General features: G+C 46.7%; 1 protein-coding gene across 1 annotated transcript in view; it reads right to left on the reverse strand.

Annotated features, from left to right (window-relative positions):
* CHN2 (chimerin 2) overlaps nucleotides 1-21,193 on the reverse strand; it is a 331,295-nt gene that overhangs the window by 142,473 nt on the left and 167,629 nt on the right. The window contains exon 3 of the mRNA XM_075558229.1: nucleotides 12,869-12,924. Within this exon, the coding sequence (XP_075414344.1) occupies nucleotides 12,869-12,924 (56 nt within the window). The remainder of the gene's footprint in view (nucleotides 1-12,868; nucleotides 12,925-21,193) is intronic.

Raw genomic sequence — 21,193 nt, forward strand, 5'->3', positions numbered from 1 at the left:
CACTTGACTTCACTCCATGAGACTGTTAGGCAGACAGGGCAGGTATGATAATGTCCATTAGTGCATGCCCAGAGAGCCAAGCATGAGAACAAAGGGCGGTGCACTGCACATGCTCAGAGGCCTAGGGTTTCCTGCCAGTGGGCATGGGTAGGCGTTAAACCTGGATCAGCCCACCTGGGCCAGGTGAATTCAATTCAGCCAATGGGGTCGATCTGGGGTCGTCCACCACACCTCCCCGTGGAATCCTTGAAAAGGCAGGAGCTGAGAGTCAGGAAAACGAGAGAGAACTTGGAAGAGGACTTTGGAGGAGAACGGTGGAGAGAGATCTAACAGAGAGTCGCAAGGAAAGAGATCTTTGTGTGATGCCGAGCAGTCTCTGCCAGGCTGCAGGGTCGGGAGGAATCCTATGGGTGCCGTGTAAAACCTGAAACTTCTTCTAACTCTCATTAAACTCACTTGGATAACACGCCAGGCTTCGGTGTGAATTCTTTCTTGTGCGGAGCCAAGGACCGAGGTGTAACTCTATCTCCAGAGAGATCTAACAAGACTTCCTTTTGTTTCTGGGAATGAAGAGAGACATGGAAGGACATGGATTTGATGACATAGAAGAGGTGAAGAAAAAAATGAGGGAGGTGCTGTCAGCCATCCAAACAGATGAGTTTGAAAAATGTATCCAAGAATTGAATCGCAGATTTGACAAATGTATTCGGTGTACTGGGGACTGCTTTGAAGGTGACAAGGTTGTTTTATAAAATATATTGAAATACACTGCTTTGAAAAAAATCTGTTTTTTTGGTGGGTGAAGGGGGTACCTCCTCATACTTCTTAGGTGCTATCAGAAGAGACTAGTTGTGGGATATAAAAAGCCTGTTCCCCAGCTTGTCTCCCCCAAATACATATGTCAGACCCAGGACACGGCTTGCAACTAATGGTAAATGATTGTCAAGTTATCTCCCTGAAGACACCAGCCATCCATAGCAAGCAGACACCATTGTTTCTCCCACAATAGGTGGGGCTCACTCCCTGCTGTTAGGGACAGTGGATTGCTTCCCCTGGAAGCTGAGGCTAAATCAAGTCTCCAGCTCAAGAACAATCAAGGTTAGGCCACCATCATGAATCTAGGATCCGCCCATCTTGTCACATGTGTACCCTCAACCCCCCCCTTCCTATAGCATGTACATCACTAGATAGTCCCTGTCCCGTTACTGTATAACCTATAGTACAACCCCTACCTGTGATGCATGTCTTTACCTGTAATCAGGGGGCTTACACAGCCCCAAAAGATATATAAGCCTTGGTTAGTAATAAATCTCTCCTGCCCTCTTTGCCCACACTGTGCATGGACCTGGCTGTTGAGATCATGGCCGTCCAGGAGGTGAGCATGCTACCATGAAATATGTCTGACTCTTTCATTTTACCCTCTCTCTCCTATCTCTATTATTCTCTATAACTTTACTATAATCTCTCTATATTTTTAACCATACAATTGAGCCTACTGAACCCATGATTAGTTGGGGGTGGGGGGGCCTGGCTAGTCTCTGGAAAAGACATCTTGCTTGATGCAATGGAGGCTCAGGGACGACGAGGAAGACCCTTAACTAAGGACAGGGCTGCAGCAATGCGCCCAACCTCAGCGATGGTGGTGAGCACGGGGCGGGCGGCAGGCCAGGTGCTGTTCCTTTGTTCACAGACAGGGTCGCTATGAGTCTGACCTGTCTCCAAGGCACCTAACAAAGGAATCCTGAGCATTGTGTGAGGTTAGGAGACGTTCAAAATGCTCTGAAGCGAAGGCATTCTTTTCTTAGGGTGAGTGTATATTTTTATATATTCTGGAACTTTCAATGACAAAGAACTTTTTATTTTTAAGCCCAAAATGTTGGATCCTATCTTCAGGAAAACAAAATTCCTCTCTCAAAGTTGTGCTTTACTGTGGGCTCTATAGCAGGGTATTTCTCCTTCTATGAGGGGCTTCAACAAGTGAGTGAGAACAGTCTATGAGCTTTAATTCCACTTTTCCATGAGTGTTTGTGAAGCCCCTTTGCACATCAGAGGATCTCAAACCAAAGCAAGCTCAAGGGCATCGTGAGAGATGAACACTTGGACGAATAGCGTCGGGACTGGTTCTTTCTCCTTGTGTGTGTCAATAGTGCGGGGAATTGAGAGCCCCGTGGAGAATGTCAAGGATAAAGATGAGAAATATTTCTTACCCGGGAAGAAATGGCCTGTGATTACTACACATAAAGCCAATTAAAAGGTAATGGGATTGATTTTTGTCTGAGGCTTGTAGGATCAATCTCAGTACTTTAGAGACATTCCCCATCTTGTCTTGAACCAGGCAAGTCTTCCGTCCCCACAGATTCGTTTAGTTGTAAACGTGTCTGTTGAGTGAGTAAAAAGAAGGGGGACTCCTGGGGTGTTGGAGAAAAGATCCCCGAGTTTATCCAAACTCTGTTCTTCAAAAGGTCTTGAGCTGGTGGAGATTGGCCTGGTTGATCAATATGGCTTGCTAAGATCTTCCAGACATGTATAGACAAGATACATGCCTGCAGCTGCATGTCTGTGAAGCCTGGGTATGATTAATAAATATTTAAAAAACCATAATGGTGACATTGAACAATCTTCGGGCTTCAAAGAACCTAACTCTCATAAAGCGAAACCTGACGGAAGGTGAAATGAGTAGACAGTGAAGAGAAAATGCACAAATGATGTTTAAAAGGTGAATACACCAGCCCGGTGTCATGGAGCTGACTCTGACGCATAGTGACCGTGGTAGTTACATATCTGGTGTCATTTGGGGATTAATAGTGGAGTTATCCTGTCAATCAGATTGTAGCCAATGAGGCCTCTGTGTGAGCATGACCTTCTGAGGAGTCTGGGAACTCCTGTTTTCCTCCTTGGAGGTGGGAGACACTGCTCACTCCCTGTGAGACAACCCTAAGAAGATGACACATGGAGAGTGGCTGATGGCAACCAGAGAAACCAGGCAGAGCCCCCTGCCAGCTCTGAGATGCTTCTACCACCACTGGATCCACAAGACCTCCCACCCACTGGCCTGTGATTGTCCTGCATTTGGCTTAACTGCATGTGTTTTGTGAGTCTGAAGAGGACTTCATAGATTGGTATTGGACATCTGGGCTAATATTGGACTTATGGACTTGATCTGGACTGCGTTGGACTGTTTTCTCAATATTCAATTGCTCTTTTATATAAAGCTCTTTCTTATACACACATAAATGTCTATGAATTTGCTTCTCTAGTCTACCCAGGCTAACACAGTGACTCTATGGGACATAGAACTGTTTTTAAGAGTTTCTGACATGGGAGCAGACAGCTTCATTCATTCTTCCTCAGAACTGTAGGTGGTTTTGAATCAACAACCTTGCAGTTAGCAAGCCTAGTGCTTAACCCACTGCACTACCAGGGCCCCTGGGAGATAAAATAAGATAGTGAGGCTACAACTACATTTTAAGATGGGCTGCTGTCACCTGAATTTGGTTTAACCCCTGCTCATCCAGAGAAAAGTTTTTTCTACTCATGAATGCTGAAAGTCTTCAATAGACTTTTGCATAAAAAAACAGTTTTCCAAAATAGATTATTCTGATGTAGGAGAGGTGGGGAGTGAAGTGGCATGAAATGGAGACTGCTTTGAAATAATAGCGTGCGATTTTATATCCTTTGGGGAGGGAGGGGAAATTCCTTTTTATGCTCCCATATTTGCTACAGCGATTTCCATAAGTACAATTGATACCAAGCCATTTATAGTCCCAGAGGACTTCCTACCTATTCCGTTGTCTAGGAAGCCAACAGGAGCAGCCCTACCCAGAGGGTCTCTATGAGTCAGCATCAGTCCAATCAATGGCAGGGCATTCTGTTTGTGTGAAATTTTAAATGAGTCGCCCATGCATAAATATGGAGGTGCTGGGTGTTTGGAAAGGCTGAAAAGAAATAAGGATGATTTCAGGAATACTAAGGGGTACTCTCAAAACTGATTTTTTTTTTCTTTCAAAAAACAACCTTGTCACCTTCCAAGTACTCTCCATTACACTTGATACATTTGTCAAATCTGTGATACCATTCTTGGAAACATCTTTCAAGCTCATCTGTTTGGATGGCTGACAGCACCTCCCTCATTTTTTTCGTCACCTCTTCTCTATCCTCACATCGCTGTCCTGTTATGTCCCTCTGCATTTGCAAAAACAAAAGAAGCCACATGGAGCGAGGTCAGGCGAGTTGGGTGCATGGGGCAAGAGAGAGACATGCTGTTTTTTGCCAACAGCTAGCACACTGAGATGGCTCTGTGAGCAGGGACATTGTTGTGGTGGCAAAACCAGTCCCCCTTCCACAAATTGGGCCTTTTTTTGTCACACACTGTTATGAGTCTTTTCAGAACCTCTAAATACGAGAAAGCTTGATGAACCATCTGACCTGGTGGATGAATTCCAAATGCACTATCTCCCTCACTTCCAAAAAACAAATGAGTATTGTCTTATCTTTAATTTCACTTCACGACTTTTGGGGGGCGAGGTGACGATGGCATCTTCCACTGGCTTGATTGCTGTTTGCTTTAGGGGTTGTAAGAAAAGCACCAGGTCTTGTCACCAGTAATAGATGACCTTGTGAAAAAAGTCTGGGTTGCATCAAGACATGTTTCTACTCGATGCTCTTTTTCCTGGTCAGTCAGAACATGAGGCACACATTTCACAGTGACCCTTCTCATTCCCAAATCATCCATTAAAATTCACTGAACCGAGCCCTAAGATAGCCCAGATCGTCAATGGCCCATCGTAGGTCTTCAAGAACAAGTGCACACATTTTGTCAACATTTTTATCCATTTGTGAAGTTGACGGAAATCCAGAAATAGGTTGTTAATCAATATTTCACCTTTTTGAAATGAGAAAACCACTTGTTTACTTGAGTTTTTCCCAGAGTTCTGTCCTTGTAAGTAAGCTGTGTTCAACGTTACAGTGGTTTAGGTGGCATTTTTCCTGTTCAGGAAACAAAATTTCACAGCCAAACACTGTTCTCTTAAATTGGCCATCACAAAAAACGAGGTTTGAGTGAAACTGCTTTTATGGAAAAGTTCACTGTGACCAGAGAGACCCTTCCCAGGCGATGCCACCAGATGCACTAACTCAGAGAGAGTTACTCGATGCTCGCCTAGTGGGAAAAATGCATACTATGAAAGCTCTGCCCAGCGGCGCTTTTTTCTGTGTTTTATTTTGGGGGGGAGCCCCCTCATTTAATCAAGAATCATAGCAACTGCCCCAAATCCAACTCCCTACCCTACAGCAGCGTTGAGTAAATCAGCTATGTTATTAGGAATCATATGAGCTCTGAATCCCATGTGCTAGTGGTCTCTCTCTGCGTTCTCACCATCTTGAAATATAGGTACCCATTGGCCAGTGTTGCAAAGCACCACACTAGAGATACCCTAAGATTATGGTGGACACAGTTTCTGCAGATCTCTCCTCCATGGGAGGGAGATCAACTGTTAATAGGTAAAGGATTCCGTAGGGTCATTATAAAATATACTAAGTGCGAAATAAACAAGGTGAAAAGAAGCAGACTTGGGCAGGCTTGGGAAAGGGAGTAGGGACAGAAGGGGGAAGGGAAGGGAGGAACACACAGGGCTGTGTACTCTGGGGGATTTCTGAGATACTGTCAGTGTTCTGCTTCTTGACCTGAGTGGTGGTGGCCTGGGTATTTCCAAATCCAGAAAAAACAAACCTTCTGCTATTGAGCAGATGCTGACTCCCAGCCACACAATAGGACAGGGTAGAACTGCCCCTGGGTTTCTGAGACTGCAACTCTTTATGGGAGTAGAAGGCCTCATGGTTTTGCCTGAGGGGTGCCTGGTGGCTTTGAACTGCTGACCTTGTGGTTAGCAGCCCAGTGCATAACCCATTAGGCCACCAGGGCTCTTCTACCTGGGTAAACAGCTGTACTTTGTTCACTTTTCCCTATGTGTGTCATATTCCACAACTAACAAGGGGAAAACACATCTATCCTCTTGTAGGGACCCATTTGATGGTGGTGGATTTTGTGATGGGATCCCTGAGAATGAAAACTAAATGTGAATAAATAAAAGAAATAAACAGGGTGATTCAGTAGAGAAGATCTTTTGGTTTGGGGTGGTGGTGCTGGAGCTGCTAAGACTATGGCACTTATGGGGAGGTCTCTGTTACTAGGGGAGCATCCAGGAACACATTTGGCAATAAACAAATGCTACAAATGATGGATAATCGGCAAAAAGGGCAAGCGAGACTTTTGTCCAAGGGGAGACATTTTGGGTGGCTTGGCCAGAAGCACTCAGGAAATGCCAGCGGAGTGCCAGGTGCCTCTGTTGCTCGATCCGTGTTAATTTCGGTGATGTATCTTGAGAAAACGATGAACTGCTATGTCAGAAACTGACCTGCCTGGTTTAATGGGCTCCCGAGCCGTGGTTTAATTGCTTGTCCCTTCTGTTCCTCACTCTTCTATCCTGTTGTTCCCGGTGGCTTATTTCCTGACCCAGCATCTTGTTTCGTTCTTGGTCATTGCCTCTATATTTTGTCTTTTGTTTTGGCGCACCCACCCAGGGAAGGCTGTCACGGCTCTGCCTCTGTCCCTAACGGCTGCTGCAGAGCCTGCTGCTCACATGAGTCTGAATCTGCCGTGCACCATTCCCAGTCACTGAGCACCTCTTATGTGCCAGGTGACATCCCAGGCAGGGACACACAGGTCCCAGTGAGAGCAGCCCTGTGAAGGAACCGTGGACCCATGGGTTAGACCTTAATCTCCCTGAGAGAGGAAGCAGTTGGCACTGAGCCATGTAGCTCAGAAGTGGGGGCGGGGGGTGAGGATTCCAGACGAGTCCAGCTGACACCGCAGCTAGGCTCCCTTGCCCCGCAGGGTTTGCTAAGTAAGCTTGCTGGATTTTGTCTGCTCGCCAGTTGTACCTTTGGCTCACCTTGCCCCCCAGCAAGGCCCACGGGTGGATGGATATCTGTTGCCGCCAACTGTGCATGCCGGTCAGACACCGTGTCTGTACCCAGGAGTGACGGTGTCCCTGTGTGGGATCTCTGGTGCTTGCAGCCTGCACTTGGTCTCGAATGCGGGTATTTATCAGGCTGCACTGGAAGTGAGGAGGGTAGTGCTTTGTCTCACTTACTTTGAACACATGTTGTCAGGAAGGACCGCCTGCCAGAGAAAGGCACCGTGCTTGATAGAGGGTCGGTGAAAAACCGGAAGACTTCCGATCAGATGGACTGGCACAGCGGATGTCACGAAGGGCTCGAACATAGCAATAGGATGGTGCGGACTGAGCGGTGTTTCATTCTGTGGTAGGCAGGGACGGACTCACCGCCTAACAACAGCAGCAACATCACCGGAGGGTCCTAACCTGAGAGAGGCCCGGCGGACTAGTATGCTATTAGTCACCCATGACAGTACGTCAGAGCCACCTACCCAGCCAGGCTTGCCAGGGACTGGGGCAGAGGGAGCCGGAAGGAGAGAGGCGGAACTGAGAGGACGGGAGCAAGGCTGAGTGAGAGCAGTGGTGGTGTAGTGGAAGAATCCTTGCTTTCCATGCAAGAGTCCTGAGTTCAATTCCTGACCACTGTCCCTCCTGCGTAGCCGACATCCATCTATCTGTGGTAGCATGTATGTGGCTAAGATGCCGACTAGCTGTCAGCAGTTATTCTGTCCCAACTGGGGCAGACAAGGAATAAAGGCCTGGAGATCTGAAAAACAGCCACTCTTTCCTTCCCCTTCCTTTTGAGAAGCCACATGGAGCCCTTGAGATGCATCCACCGCCATTGGATACACAAGACTTTTCACCCACCAGCCTGTGACCTTCCTGCATTCTGCATCATTGCATGTGACTGTGTGAGTCTAAAGAGGTATGCATGGACTAGTATTGGACTTACAGGCTAATATCAGACTTATGGACTTGATCTGGAGTAGGCTGTGATGTTTTCTTAATATACAATTGCTCTTTGATAGAAAACTCTTTCTTATACATATATGCATGCCCTTGGATTTGTTTCTCTAGTCAACCAGGTCTAACACATGAACTTTGAATGCCTAGCTAAGGGGTGAGGCTTTTCTCTGCAATCACTGGGGAGGGGAGGGGGGAAATCATGACTCATTGCTCACAAGAAACAGTTTTTATGACTTCATGTAAAAGCCTTCATAAAGCTCTGATCTCCCCAGTCACACATTCAAACTGAAAGGCGCGCTGTCTTCATTGGGCACGTGCCTCCTGCCTGAAGGTGTCTTATCAGGAAGGTGATGTTTGACCAAGCACTGGCTACAGAAGGCACACCTGTTCCACCAGCATCTGAGAGGAGCGGAGCTTCAGGCACACACAGGAGGCCGGGAGGCACAGCAGTCTGGGCAGGTGATATCACACAGGTGGACAGAGTGAATGCAAGCCATTCCTGCTGGCACTTATCTAAACAGCATCCACGCTGCCAGCAAGCTTGACCTGCACCACCTGACACCTGCCCCATTGGAGGAGCCCCATATTGCTTACTGATACGTAACCACTGCAAAAGAGGCTTCTTGGGGGGAAACTTGATAAGGACATTTTAGATGACTGGCAGGTATAACTCATTATTGAAGTAAACTGGTAAAGGTCAACGGGGGAAAAAGTTCAGGGGGAAAAAGTTCAGGGGGAAAAATCCATTATTTTTTACCCCCCCCCTCCACACCCACTCTTTGAAGCTCCTTTACTTGGAATTCTTGCATTCCCTTTTCTATGGATACCTCCTATTCATGCTTCTGGTCTCAACCCAGTTGTCCCTCCATTAGGGCAGTTCTCCCTGCCCTATCTGATTAGGTGAAATCCCTTCACCATCACCAACTCTCATGGTAGTACGTTACGTTGGTAGGAGTGATTATTTTACCAATGTCTTTCTCTCTCCTTAGTAAGTCTACCAGTCCACAGACCACCTCTGATTGTATTCATCATCACTGTGCTCTCAGCACCTATCACAAAATTGATTCTTAACAATTAGAGGATTGTTATCTAACCTGTTTCTTAGCAATCACGCTGTCCATGTCTAAGCTCTGTCATGTCTCTTTTGTAAAGCAATTTTGTCCTTGTTTCCCAATTTTATGTTCTTGTTTCATGAACACAATGTCCTCCTTTATCTCTTTTAAAATAATAAATATAAAAACCTCTACCGATGGCAATATATATATATATATATAGATAGATAGATAGATAGATAGATAGATAGATAGATAGATAGATAGATAGAGAGAGAGAGAGAAGACAAACTTGCATACCAGACAAACTTGCATACCATATCTTGTGTTACAGATGATGGTCGTGGCATATAACAAGACACAGCTTTGCTTTGTTACAGTGCACAAACTTACAGTCATCAGTTGATTCTGACTCACAACAACCCTATAGGCCTGGGTAGAACTGCCTGTAAATCTGACTGGTCCTAGTGACTGGTGGGTTCGAACCACTGACTTTGTGGCTCTCAACTCAATGTATAACCCATTATGCAACCAGAGCTCGCTTCCTTTGGAAGCAAAATTAAAAAAAAACAAAAACTGTTGCCCTTGAGCCCACTTTACTTCTCACGACTCTGTTGGACAGAGAAGCGCTGCCCCAGAGGGTTCTCAGGCTGTGCCATAGCCTGGTGTCACATCTCTGCTGGATCCTGTCCTGAACGGCCACTGGGAGCTGGAACCAACTCAACGGTAGCTGAGTGTGTCCCATCTTTCTCCTGAGAAATGGCTGCTGGGTTTGAACTGCCGGCTTTTGGATAGCCGCCAAGGGCTTCACCAAAGGCAGCATTCCATGGCTGTGCAGTGGACCCTCATGCCGAGCAAGCCTGCAGCGTTCCAGCTGACTCTTGGGAAGAGCACCTGTGATCATATGCTGCATCTACAGATCTACACAGCTCCCAGCCCGCCTGCCCTTAAGGGGACAGTGACCATGTTTCCAAGCCTTCTGAGGGTGGAGCGGACCGGGCACCATTTCCTCCTGCTGTACACAAGGCCACCATGAGACGGAATTGATTTGATTTCATTATGATTCATGGGTTTGGAATTGATTTCTTCAGCAATGATTCTGGAGAAAAAGAGAATCTCAATCTACTTCTCTCTCTCTCTCTCTCTCTCTCGCTCTCTCTCTCTCTCTCTCTCTCACACACACACACACGCACACTCATGCACAAGTACACAGGCAAGATCTTAAGCATATCTAAATTACCGAGGAGCTCTCAAAATTTCAGGAAAAAAGTCCACTGTCTTTTACACAGATTTTTCTGCAAACGTTTTGAAACTTCCTATACATCCTTATTTGCTTCTCTTTTACTAGAATACTCGGAATGCTGACAGTCAACTTCTTCGCTAGTTTCCCAAAACTTAGGTTAAAGTCAGTAGCGAGTAGGCCCCGGGATATAGTTTTTGTGTCAGTGCACAAAGGGGACCTACAGGCTGCCTCAGGAGCCAGTGCCTGCTCTCGGGCGGCAACGTTGCAAAGCCCCTCGGACTCGCCTTCGGGGTGGTCTCATGAGGCCAGCCTTCTTGGAATGGAAGGAAGCACACCACTCTAGTGCTTACTACACGAGAGGGGGCTTCAAAAATTTCATGGAAAAATTTGAATTTCCAATTTTTTTATTATGGGAAATTATAAAAAATAAACGTTCCCGTGAAATTCTTAAAATAAATCTCATTATCTTCTTAAAAATAGCTTTATTGGAATAGACTTCACATATCCTACAACAATTCATTCATAATAGACACTTTGTACAATCATCACCACACCTGATTTCAGAGCATGCTTCCCTTACATTAACTATTGTTAGCTCCCATTCCCTGCCCTCCATCCTCGCCTACCACTGTCCAGTTACTGTCTCCATAGAGCTACCTACTCCGGATTTCATATCCAGGAAAACATACAAAGCACAGTCATACAGACAAACAGCAACAATGACTAGACAAAACACAGAAAGACCTCAAAGGGAAAGCAGAAACTATTTAAACACGTCAACAACTTTAAAATGAGTCAAAGGGGAAGTCAGGTGCTAGGGTGTTACAGTTTAATTTAACTCCATCTGCTGTAATTGGCTATACAATTCCCTCTGTCTGATGGCAAGGCCATTCACTTCCCTCACTGTGGGCAGAGGGATTCACCAGGGATAGAATGCACGCGGGGACCCTGCAAATGGATATTGGGATTCCACTGTCATCCACAGCCTTCGGGAAGCTGTGTGTACACAGTGTAAGCGCTGTTACCATTCCCTCCTTCGGGAAATCACCTTATCTTTTCATTTCATTTTTCCATGAACTTTCAGAATCCTCCCTCCTATTATCATTTTTCCATTAGAGAAACACATACTAGATAAAAAACAGGCGGGAAGGAAATTTTCAGCTGTATATTTTTTCTTTCTACCTGATAACACCCTTTTTGAAGCATCTCACTGAAAATGTTGGATCCGATTCTCTGCTCATTTGGATCAAAGAGGAGCCCTGGTGATGAAGTGGGTTAGGAGCTGGACTGCTAACCTCCAGGTCAGTGGTCCCATACCCCCAGCTGCTCCGAGGAAGAAAGATGAGGCTGCTTTTGACTCATGTAAACCAGTCTCAGAAACGAACAGGGGCAGTTCTACTTCATCCTATGGGGTCGCTGTACGCCAACACCGACTCAATGGCAGTGAGTTAGGTTTTGGAGAGTGCATATTCAAAGGACAATAAACCTCAGGGTTAAGGGCAGTGGCACGAGCCGACTTTCAAATAAAGATCTGACCTTGTCTTGGGTATTCCTTCGAAGATCCCATCTTTTCTCCTCAAACGAGGAAGTCTATGTGGCATGACAATGATTCCACGGATTCCAATGTCTCTTGAGAGTGGTGAGATTGTATGCAGAAAGGTGTTCTGAAACCGAGTACATCCGCTCTTTGTGGATGCGGTTATAGGCGAGCGTCAAAACCCAGCCCACTCAGTCCACTCACAAGCACAGATGTCAGTGCAGCGTTGGGACAGCAGTGAGCAGTGCTGCCTTCCAGGAAGTACCGAGGTTCCAGGCGACTCCCCAGAGTGTTGGGCTCACAGTCTGTTGCCCTTGCTAAGGCAGACATGGGACTTTACAAAGGTATCCGCTACTCTATATTTAATCAAAGGAGTATTTTTGAATAAGCAAGTACCCCTGGGCCTTTGGTTTGAGGGACATTAGTTTGGCTATTAAATAAACTGTCTAGAATCCAAATAGAAGATAGAGCCTTAGCCTTGCCTTTCAAAGTTCACTGCCATCCTGGGCGATAAGAGAACTGATTACTGAAAGAGGCTCTGGAAAGTTCTGTAGGCTGATAAGCATTTTTGTGCGTCAACCTATGTTTTTTTCTTTTCTTTCATGCTTATCTTTAAGAAGAAAGACCCAGTCACTTATCTTGCGGCTCATTATTATTTTTAATGGAAAGTCAATATAGCAAGGCACAAAAGTGAAAGTTTGCTACATAAGGGTTTTGTGACTGCCCGGTTATTTATTTTTCTGGGCTGTTCCTGTTTGAGACTTCCCATAATGATACTCAAAGACAAAACAGCAGCAGGAAGAAAGATAATCAGAATGCACTGTTACTGTGTGGTAGTGGGGTAAAGGTGGGTGGGTGGGGGTTATTCAGTTGCCTGCCTACAATGGTTAAACGCCTAAGATGTCGGTGTCCAAGTTAAATAGGTGGTTCACGGTTTTAAAGCGAAAGGCTTTCTTCAAGCTTTCAAAATACAGACGATGAAGATGCTAGATGTGATGACAGTGTAAGCAATGCTAATAGAAATCAACTCCCAGGAACCCGGAAAGGCTCTCCAATCAACCGGCAGCACCGACAATTCATCATAAATAACAAGGTGCACGGGAAAGACACTGACCTCCCGAGGGCAAATGATCCTCTTGGGACGAGGCGCCTCTTGCTGTAGCTGATACACTGCCAAAAAGAGAGAGCAAAAATCATTATCATTAGGAAATAGCAACACAGATCCACGTGCCTCCAGCTATTTCCATGTCTGAGCACACCCCCCACTCGGAAAACATGGCAAACGACACAAAGGAACCACAGCATACACGAGGAGGACCCAGGTCCACTTGTTGTCTGGATCAAGTCAGGCCATTTATATGGAAATTAGTCCCTGGGAATGTAGAGTGGTCAAATTGATTTTTTTTCTTTTCCCCCATGCTTTTTTATTCTTAGAAGGCTGATTTCATTCCGTAATTGTTACTGGCATTGTTCATTGTACGGCTTTCTTGGAAGACTCAAAAACGCCGCGGAATATTTCAAAGATGAATTTCCACTGCGAGTGCCTACGTAGTAAGGTCAAAGCATAGGATTCCTGAATTCCAGTGGGGAAGTCTCTCAACAGAGCAGGCAGGGGAAGGCTGGCACTGGAGGAGTGTCGTTCTCTGAAATGCTTATGCACAAAGACACGACTGATTCTGGGAGTGAGGACAACACCCCGACCATTCCTCTCCTCAGCATTCCCTTTCTGCCCATCCTATCACCCTGGACCCTCAGCCATGTACCCGCCTCCCACCGTCCGCCGCACCGACTGCCGCTCCTCCCCTGCGGACCCTTTCACGGCTTCAATAATAATGACTCTCTTCTCACCTGCCTAAATGACAGATTTCTCAAGCCTGGGCCTGCAGGAGAGCAGGAGACTGGTATACAAAAATACAATGGACCGGGCTCTTATTTATGATTTCCAGACTACAGCGCGTGATTTCCCCACCCCTCTTCTTTGTGTCCCCGCTGCTCTGCGAGGCTGTCCCCCCTAGAAGGGAAACCCCCCTGGGTGGGTCGTGGGGTTCTGCTTCTGAGAAAATAGAGCCATGAAAATAAGCTGGAGTGATGTTATCATCAGAATCTTATCGAGGGAAGAATTAATTTTAGACGGGGGGGGGGGGGGAAATCCCCAAAGTGAAACGACCAAATACAACTCTATCATAAAAAATCTTCCTAAAAAATGGGTAAGATCACAAATCTCTGTTATTCTCAGGTCGAAGCAGTAAAAAAGAAAGAAAGACATCTTAATTCAAGGGCAGATGGGTGACCCTGTGCAAACAGAGGAAAACGATGGCATACGGTTTGTGACGATGGCTCCCACTGCCTTCTGCTCACCAGGGTTACTTTATTCTCCAGGTCCCTGAGGACCATCCAGCTTCGGCGGGGGAGAAACTACTAACCCTCTCAAAGATGCGGTCAGGTGCCCTAAGTTTAGTCTTACGTTCACACACCAATGATGAGGCATGTGTCCTGTTCTCAGAGAACAGAGTTTTGGTGCCTCTGTAGAATAAACGGTGGTCTGCTAACTGCAAGGTTGGCAGTTCAAATCTGCCAGCTGCTCCATGGGAGAAAGAGGTGGCTAGCTACTTCCCTCAATATTTATAGCCTCAGAAATCCCAGGGAGTAGTTCCACTCTCTCCTAGAAGACCCCTGTGAGTTGGAATTGGCTGGAGGGTAGTGGCTCGCTTGAGACAGAAAAGCAGAGTTTAACATCGCCCTTTGACTCAGGAAGACTCCCAACTTAACAGATAAAGAGAAAAAAAATAAATCTGTCAATATCTTTCTCCTGAGAGAGAAAGTGTCTGCAAAGCCTAATGGATTGATGCATGGATGGTGGGAGGGGGAAGAGGAGGAAGGATAAATTGACTTCTACACTTGATGGATTATTTAGCATGGGCTAGTGGTGGGAGGGGGAGGAGGGTGGGTAAACTGGCTTCTACACTAGATGGATTATTTAGCATGGGCTAGTGGTGGGACGGGGAGGAGGGTGGGTAAACTGGCTTCTACACTAGATGGATTATTTAGCATGGGCTAGTGGTGGGAGGGGGAGGAGGACAGATACACTGGCTTCTACACTAGATGGATTATTTAGCATTGGCTAGAGGTCATGAGTTGGGCTGCAATCCACAAGGTGCAACAGTTAGAAGCCACCGTCACTCCATGGGAGACCCCATAAAGGACGGCGGTCTCCAAGTCCACGGGGACAGTTCTACCCTGTCCTACAGGATTGCCACGAGGAAGCAGCAACTCAATGATGATGAGTGTGACACCATTCCGCTGACTTTCGCAGCACCTCATGCTCCTGGATTTCCTCCTTCTGCCCCGTCCCGCTCCTCACTCCTCCTCCTTCATGTGCAGAGAGTCCCACTCCTTGTCTGAGACCCTCTTCCGGTCTCGTCGTTTTCTGACACAGTGCGGAAGGGACAAAGGCTGGCGAGATCATACTTTTCAAGACAATGAAATATCCGCGAAAGGAATTACATGACGACACTAACCTCAGGGCCAGCAGTTTGAAATCGTCATCTTTGTGGGAGAAAGATGAAGCTTTCTCGTCCAGTGTCGAAGTCCAGCTGCAGAAAGCCACAGAGGGAGTTCTGCTCTGATCTACAAGGTCACTGTGAGCTGGAACCTACCCAGCGAGTGGCAAAGAGTAGTTGATCTACAAATGCAATTCTATTCCATTTAGGGCTACAATGATTCACAGCTGACTCGATGGCGCATGCCAACAAGGACACACATACACACAATGAAGATATGCGTCATGCGTCCTTCTACGCCAGGAAAGTGAGCAACAGCACAATGTGTGTGCACTCATGTTTGCTTGCATCTGTAGACAGACATTCTGGAGAGAGCTGCAACAAGGAAGTCATCGAAGCAATCACCTTGAGGAGGTGGAAGGAGTTGGCACACCAGGAACGGAGTAGGGGAATGACTCCCTAATGGGCACCTTATGATACACCCTTTTGCCCAGGGGGATGGACAATAGTAACGTGGATGAAGGGAGACAGCAAGCAGTGTAAGATATGAAAATAATAATAATTTATATAAGTTATCGGGGTCTATGAGGGTGGGAGAGTGAGGGAGGAAGGGGAAAAAAAGAAGAGCTGATTCCAAGGGTGTAAACAGGAAGAAAATATTTTTAAAATGATGATGGCAACATGTGCACAAATGTGCTTGAAACAAATGATGTATGAATTGTTATAAGAGTCCCCAATAAAATGATTTATTTTTAATTATCTATCTATCTATCTATCTATCTATCTATCTATCTATCTATCTATCTATCTACTCCTTTGGCTTTTTGAAGGCATATATAGTTTATTGTTAGGTGCCACTGAATCAGTTTCAACCCATAGCAACTTTATGCATGGCAGAACGAAACACTTGTTGGTCCTGTGCCATGCTCACAATTGTTCCTATGCTTGAACGCAGTGTTGCAGCCCCTGTGTCCATCCATCTCCTAGAGAGCCTTCCTCCTTTTCACTGCCCTTCCATTTGACCAAGTATGATGTCCTTCTCCAGGGACTGGGTCTCTCCTGACAACATGTCCAAAGTAGACTGTAAGACAAAATCTCACCATCCTTGCCTCGAAGGAGCACTCTGGCCTTATTTCTTCCAGGACAGATAGGTTTTCCCTTTTAGCAGTCCATGGTACCCCCATTATTCTTCTCCAGCACCATGATTCAAATACATCGATTCTTTTTGGGTCTCCCTTATTCGATGTCCAACTCTCACATGCAAATAATATAATGGAGAATACCATGACTTGGAGCAGGTGCACCTTCATTCTCAATGTAACACCCCTGCATTTCACCACTCTAAAGACCTCCTGTGTAGCAGATTTCTTGAATGCAAATTTACCTCAATGTAACTCATCTTTTGATTTCTTGACTGCTGCTTCCAAGGGGACCCAAGCTGATGGGGCACAACTTAAGGACAACAAATTCAAAACTATGGTAATGACTGGAACTTAAAATGTACAAAGTATAGATCTAGGAAAACCAGAACCATATGGATATACTGCTTATTCAAAACAAAATGAGATGAAGAAGAGGAGGAGGAAGAGGCAGAAGGAGAAGGGAAAGAAGAAGAAGAAGAAAAATAGGTTGGATCAGCAATGATGTCTTATAGAGGCAATGAGAGGCACAGTGGGCCATTCAAACATGAAGTTGTGCAAGGGAAGAGAACATTGCAGACATGTCATAGCATGCACATTGATTGGGACTTAGAAGAAATCTCGCAGAGAAAGCTCCAGGAACTGCAAGCTGTTCAGTAAGAATGGAGTACCAGGAGAGACAGAAGGCAAGACTAGAGGGTAAAAGACACAAGAACAAAACTCATTGTCCTTGAGTCGATTCGAACTCATAGTGACTCTAAAGAACTGTCCCTGTGGATTTCTGAGACTGTAAATCTTTCTGGGAGTAGAAAGCCTCATCTTTCTCTGATGGAGCCATTGGTGGTTTCAAACTGCTGGCCTTGTGGTTAGCAGCCCAATCTGTAATGCAGTACACCACCAGGCTTACTCCTGCTCCTGATGTTGCCCAAGGGTTTCATCCACCTGCAAGCCTTGTATCCACCTGTCATCATGGCAGAACATGAAGCGCAAGAACAACACAATCAGCCCTTCTGAAGATGGCCATGGCTCTCAGGGGAGAAAAGACTGAGAAGGGCTGGGCAATCCAAGATCTGGGGAGCATGTGTCCAAGGCTGCTGTCAGAATTTGGGAAGGACACTCCAAGCTTTGGAAGCCAGGCAGGAGTGATGCCAACAGCCAGGCTGTGTCCTGTGACTCTGATTATTGAGGCGCGCACTGAAGGACAGTGAACCCCAGCCCTTCCCAAGTATGGGCTTTGCACTGACTGAGTCAGGACTTGCTCATTTCCACCCCGTAAATCAGGAGGGGAGGCTGCATGGAGTTGCTTTCTTCCGAGTGCACCAGCCCAGCACCCACAGAGCAGACTTTCTGCAGGATGGGGCTGTTCATGAGCCTAATGGGAACCAAAGGAGCCACCTCTGAGAATCACAGCCTTAGAGCTAAAGGAACTGCAGAAGCCATCCTCAGCAAAGGCTGTCACCTGTTCCCTCCCTCCGCCTTCACCGCCCGCCCCCCCCCCCCCCACCCGCCCCATCAATGCCCCTGGAGGCCAGCGTTACTATGTTGCACAGCAGCTGTATTGGCTTGGTGAATACTATTCTTTTTTTCAATCATTTTATTGGGGACTCGTACAATTCTTATCACAATCCATACATCCATCCATTGTGTCAAGCACATATGTACATTTGTTGCCATCATCATTCTCAAACCATTTGCCTTCTACTTGAGCCCCTAACATTGGCCGCTCATTTCCCCCTCCCTCCCCACTCCCTCTACCTCATGAACCCTTCATCATTCATAAATTATTATTATTTTGTCATATATTACATTGTCCGACGTCTCCTTCCCCCCGCCCTCTTCTCTGCTGTCCATCCCCCAGGGAGGAGGCTATACATATTCTTGTAATCAGTTACCCCTTTCTACCCCACATTCCCTCCACCCCTCCACCCTCCAGGTATCGCCACTCTCAGCACTGGTCTTGAAGGAGTCATCTGTCCTGGATTCCCTGTGTTTACAGTTGCTATCTGTACCAATGTACATCCTCTGGTCTAGCCAGATTTGTAAGGTAGAATTGGGATCATGATGGGGGAGGGGGGGAGGAAGAGGAAGCATTTAAGAACTAAAGGAAAGTTATATGTTTCTTCGTTGCTATCCTGTACCCTGATTGGCTCATCTCCTCCCCACAACCCTTCAGTAAAGGGTATCCAGTTGGCTACCGATGGGCTTTGAATCTCCACTCTACACTCACCCACATTTAGAATGATATGATTTTTAGTTCCTTGATGCTTGATACCTGATCCCTTCAACAGCTCATGGTCACACAGGCTGGTGTGTTTCTTCCATGTGGGCTTTGTTGCTTCTGAACTAGATGGCCACTTGTTTATCTTCGAGCCTCCAAGACCCCAGATGCTATATCTTTTGACAGCCAGACACCATCAGCTTTCTTCACCACATTTGCTTATGCACACATTTGTCTTCATTGATCGTATCAGGAAGGTGGGCACCCACTGATATGATTTTTAGTTCTTTGATGTCTGATAACTGGTCTTCTACACCTCGTGGTCAGAAAGGCTGGTGTGCTTCTTCCATGTGGGCTTTGATGCTTCCAAGCTAAATGGCCGCTTGTTTATCTTCAAGCCTTTAAGACCCCAGATGCTAAATCTTTTGATAGCCAGGCACTATCAGTTTTCTTCACCATATTTTCTTATGCACACATTTTTCTTTAGCAATTGTGTCAGGAAGGTGTGCATCCTGGAATGCCATTTTAATAGAACAACGTGTTCTTGCATTGAGTAAGTGTGTTAGTGGAGGTCCAATGTCCATCTGCTGCCTTAATACTAAACCTATCGATATAGCACATAGATGTTTCCCCACACTCTTATATAAATATATTTACATATGTACATGCCAGTCTTTAGACCTCCATGCTTGGTAACGTGGCGGGGCAGCAAAAACCAGGAAGACTGTTGAGAAGATTGATGGACACGGTGGTCACAACAATGGGCTAGGGGGTAGGGACAAGTGTGAGAATGGTGCCGGACGGGGAGGGGGTCGCTCTGTTGTACAAGGGCCACGGTGAGTAGGAACCGAGTGGACGGCACCAACATCTTCTCCTGAGAACGTGTCCAAAGTACGCGAGATGAACGTCTTGCCGCCCTTGCCTCTAAGGGGCATCCTGGCTGTACGTCTTCTGAGATTGATTGGTTTGTTCTTTCGGTAGTCCATGGGACTTTTCAACTCTGTATGGGTCAACTCATTACAGGAGTAGAAAGGCCCGTCTTTCTCTGGGACAGTGGCTGGGTAGTTTTGAACTGCTGATTTTGCACTTAGTAGCCCAACACGTAGCCACACCACCACCAGGGCTGCACGGAGCAGGGAGCAAGAATCATTATTATGAATCATCTCTCCAGGTGTTGCTGACGCAGGTGGTCTGCAGATCAGGGATCTGAGATTCGAAGCTCTTCTTTAGAAAAACAGGCACGAGCTCTGGCTGCTTGACCTACTGCAGGGAGAGGCTCCTGGGAGAGTTGTCAGCAGCAATATCCACTGTCTAATTGGCACTTGGCCTCTTAGAAAAGAAAATCTTTCAGAGTACACCCATGGCGCTTCGTCTTTGAACGCAGCCACTTAGGGGTACCCAGCACATATGCGCTTCTGGCTCAAAGCTGAGATCGTGGCGTCTTCAGCTTTTGTTGCTGTTTTTAAGTCAGCTTGATACCATAGCTCTCTCAGCGCCTTCGTCCATGTTTCTGGGTTTGGTCTGGAGCATTACAGGTTTATTGCAGATGAACACTACTTTGGGAGAAGATTATTCTGTGGGCACAGCTCAGTAAGGTGGGAGCGCTAGCTTCTAAGAGGAGAGGAGCAGAGGGCAGGAAATTAAAACACACCATGTGACATCCTAAGGTCTGGAGTCGAGACCTTATCTGTCCTCGTGCCCTGACAGCTGAAGCACAGAGTCTGCCTGAGCACGGAGCCTTCAAGGGTGTCTGTTGAATGAATACACGGCTGAATAGACACTGTATTTTACATCCACCACCTCTCTCTGTTTGCTGTTCCATGGGGGACCAAGGGTCGCTGCGATGTCGGCCGCTATGGCCACGGTATTGTAAAAGGGTCACCAATGTGGGGGAGGCTCCCGCAGCACTTCCAGACTAACACCGACTGGGAGGAAACGCCTGGAAGCCTCCTTCTGAACAATGCCCAACGCAAACCTTGCAGATCACAACCGAAGACGGTGCATCTCGCTTCGCGGGCTTCATCCGGAGGGATCGATGCGGAGCAAGCCCTCAGGTTTGGAGGCGGGTGGACACACCAGACGCGGTGATCTATTCCAGCGGGCTGCGAATCACTGGGCTGGTCGAGGCCCACCACAATGTGCTGTGCAGCCCAGCAAACAAACGGCCTCGAACGACCAGACCATTCGTACCACAGCACTAGAGACAGGATTTCCAATTCTTGAGTCTTCTAAGTTTCTAAGTCAGATATTTGTGCGTACTTCCCCCGCAGCCCTCCCTGGTCCCCGCAAATACTCCACATTTCCCAGACCTGTGAACTGGGAATGATGACTCCTGTCATGTCCCAGGACCAGCCTGGATTGAGGGCCCTCACTACGCGAAGGTGTGTGGCCTAAGTCTCTCACATGAATCCCTTCAGTGTCGTTTGTGGGCTTTTCAGAGAGACGGGTTGGGGATCCCAGAGTTCAGGACAGGGTTTGCCAACAGGTTATGAAAGCACATTTCTTAGTTTGACGTTTTTGCTCAACTGTTAGGTCAGGGCAAGTCTCCCATTTCGGCGTATTTGAATTTGTCGCTGCCTGGC

This window comes from Tenrec ecaudatus, chromosome 9, assembly GCF_050624435.1.
Source record: "Tenrec ecaudatus isolate mTenEca1 chromosome 9, mTenEca1.hap1, whole genome shotgun sequence".
Lineage (NCBI taxonomy): Eukaryota > Metazoa > Chordata > Mammalia > Afrosoricida > Tenrecidae > Tenrec > Tenrec ecaudatus.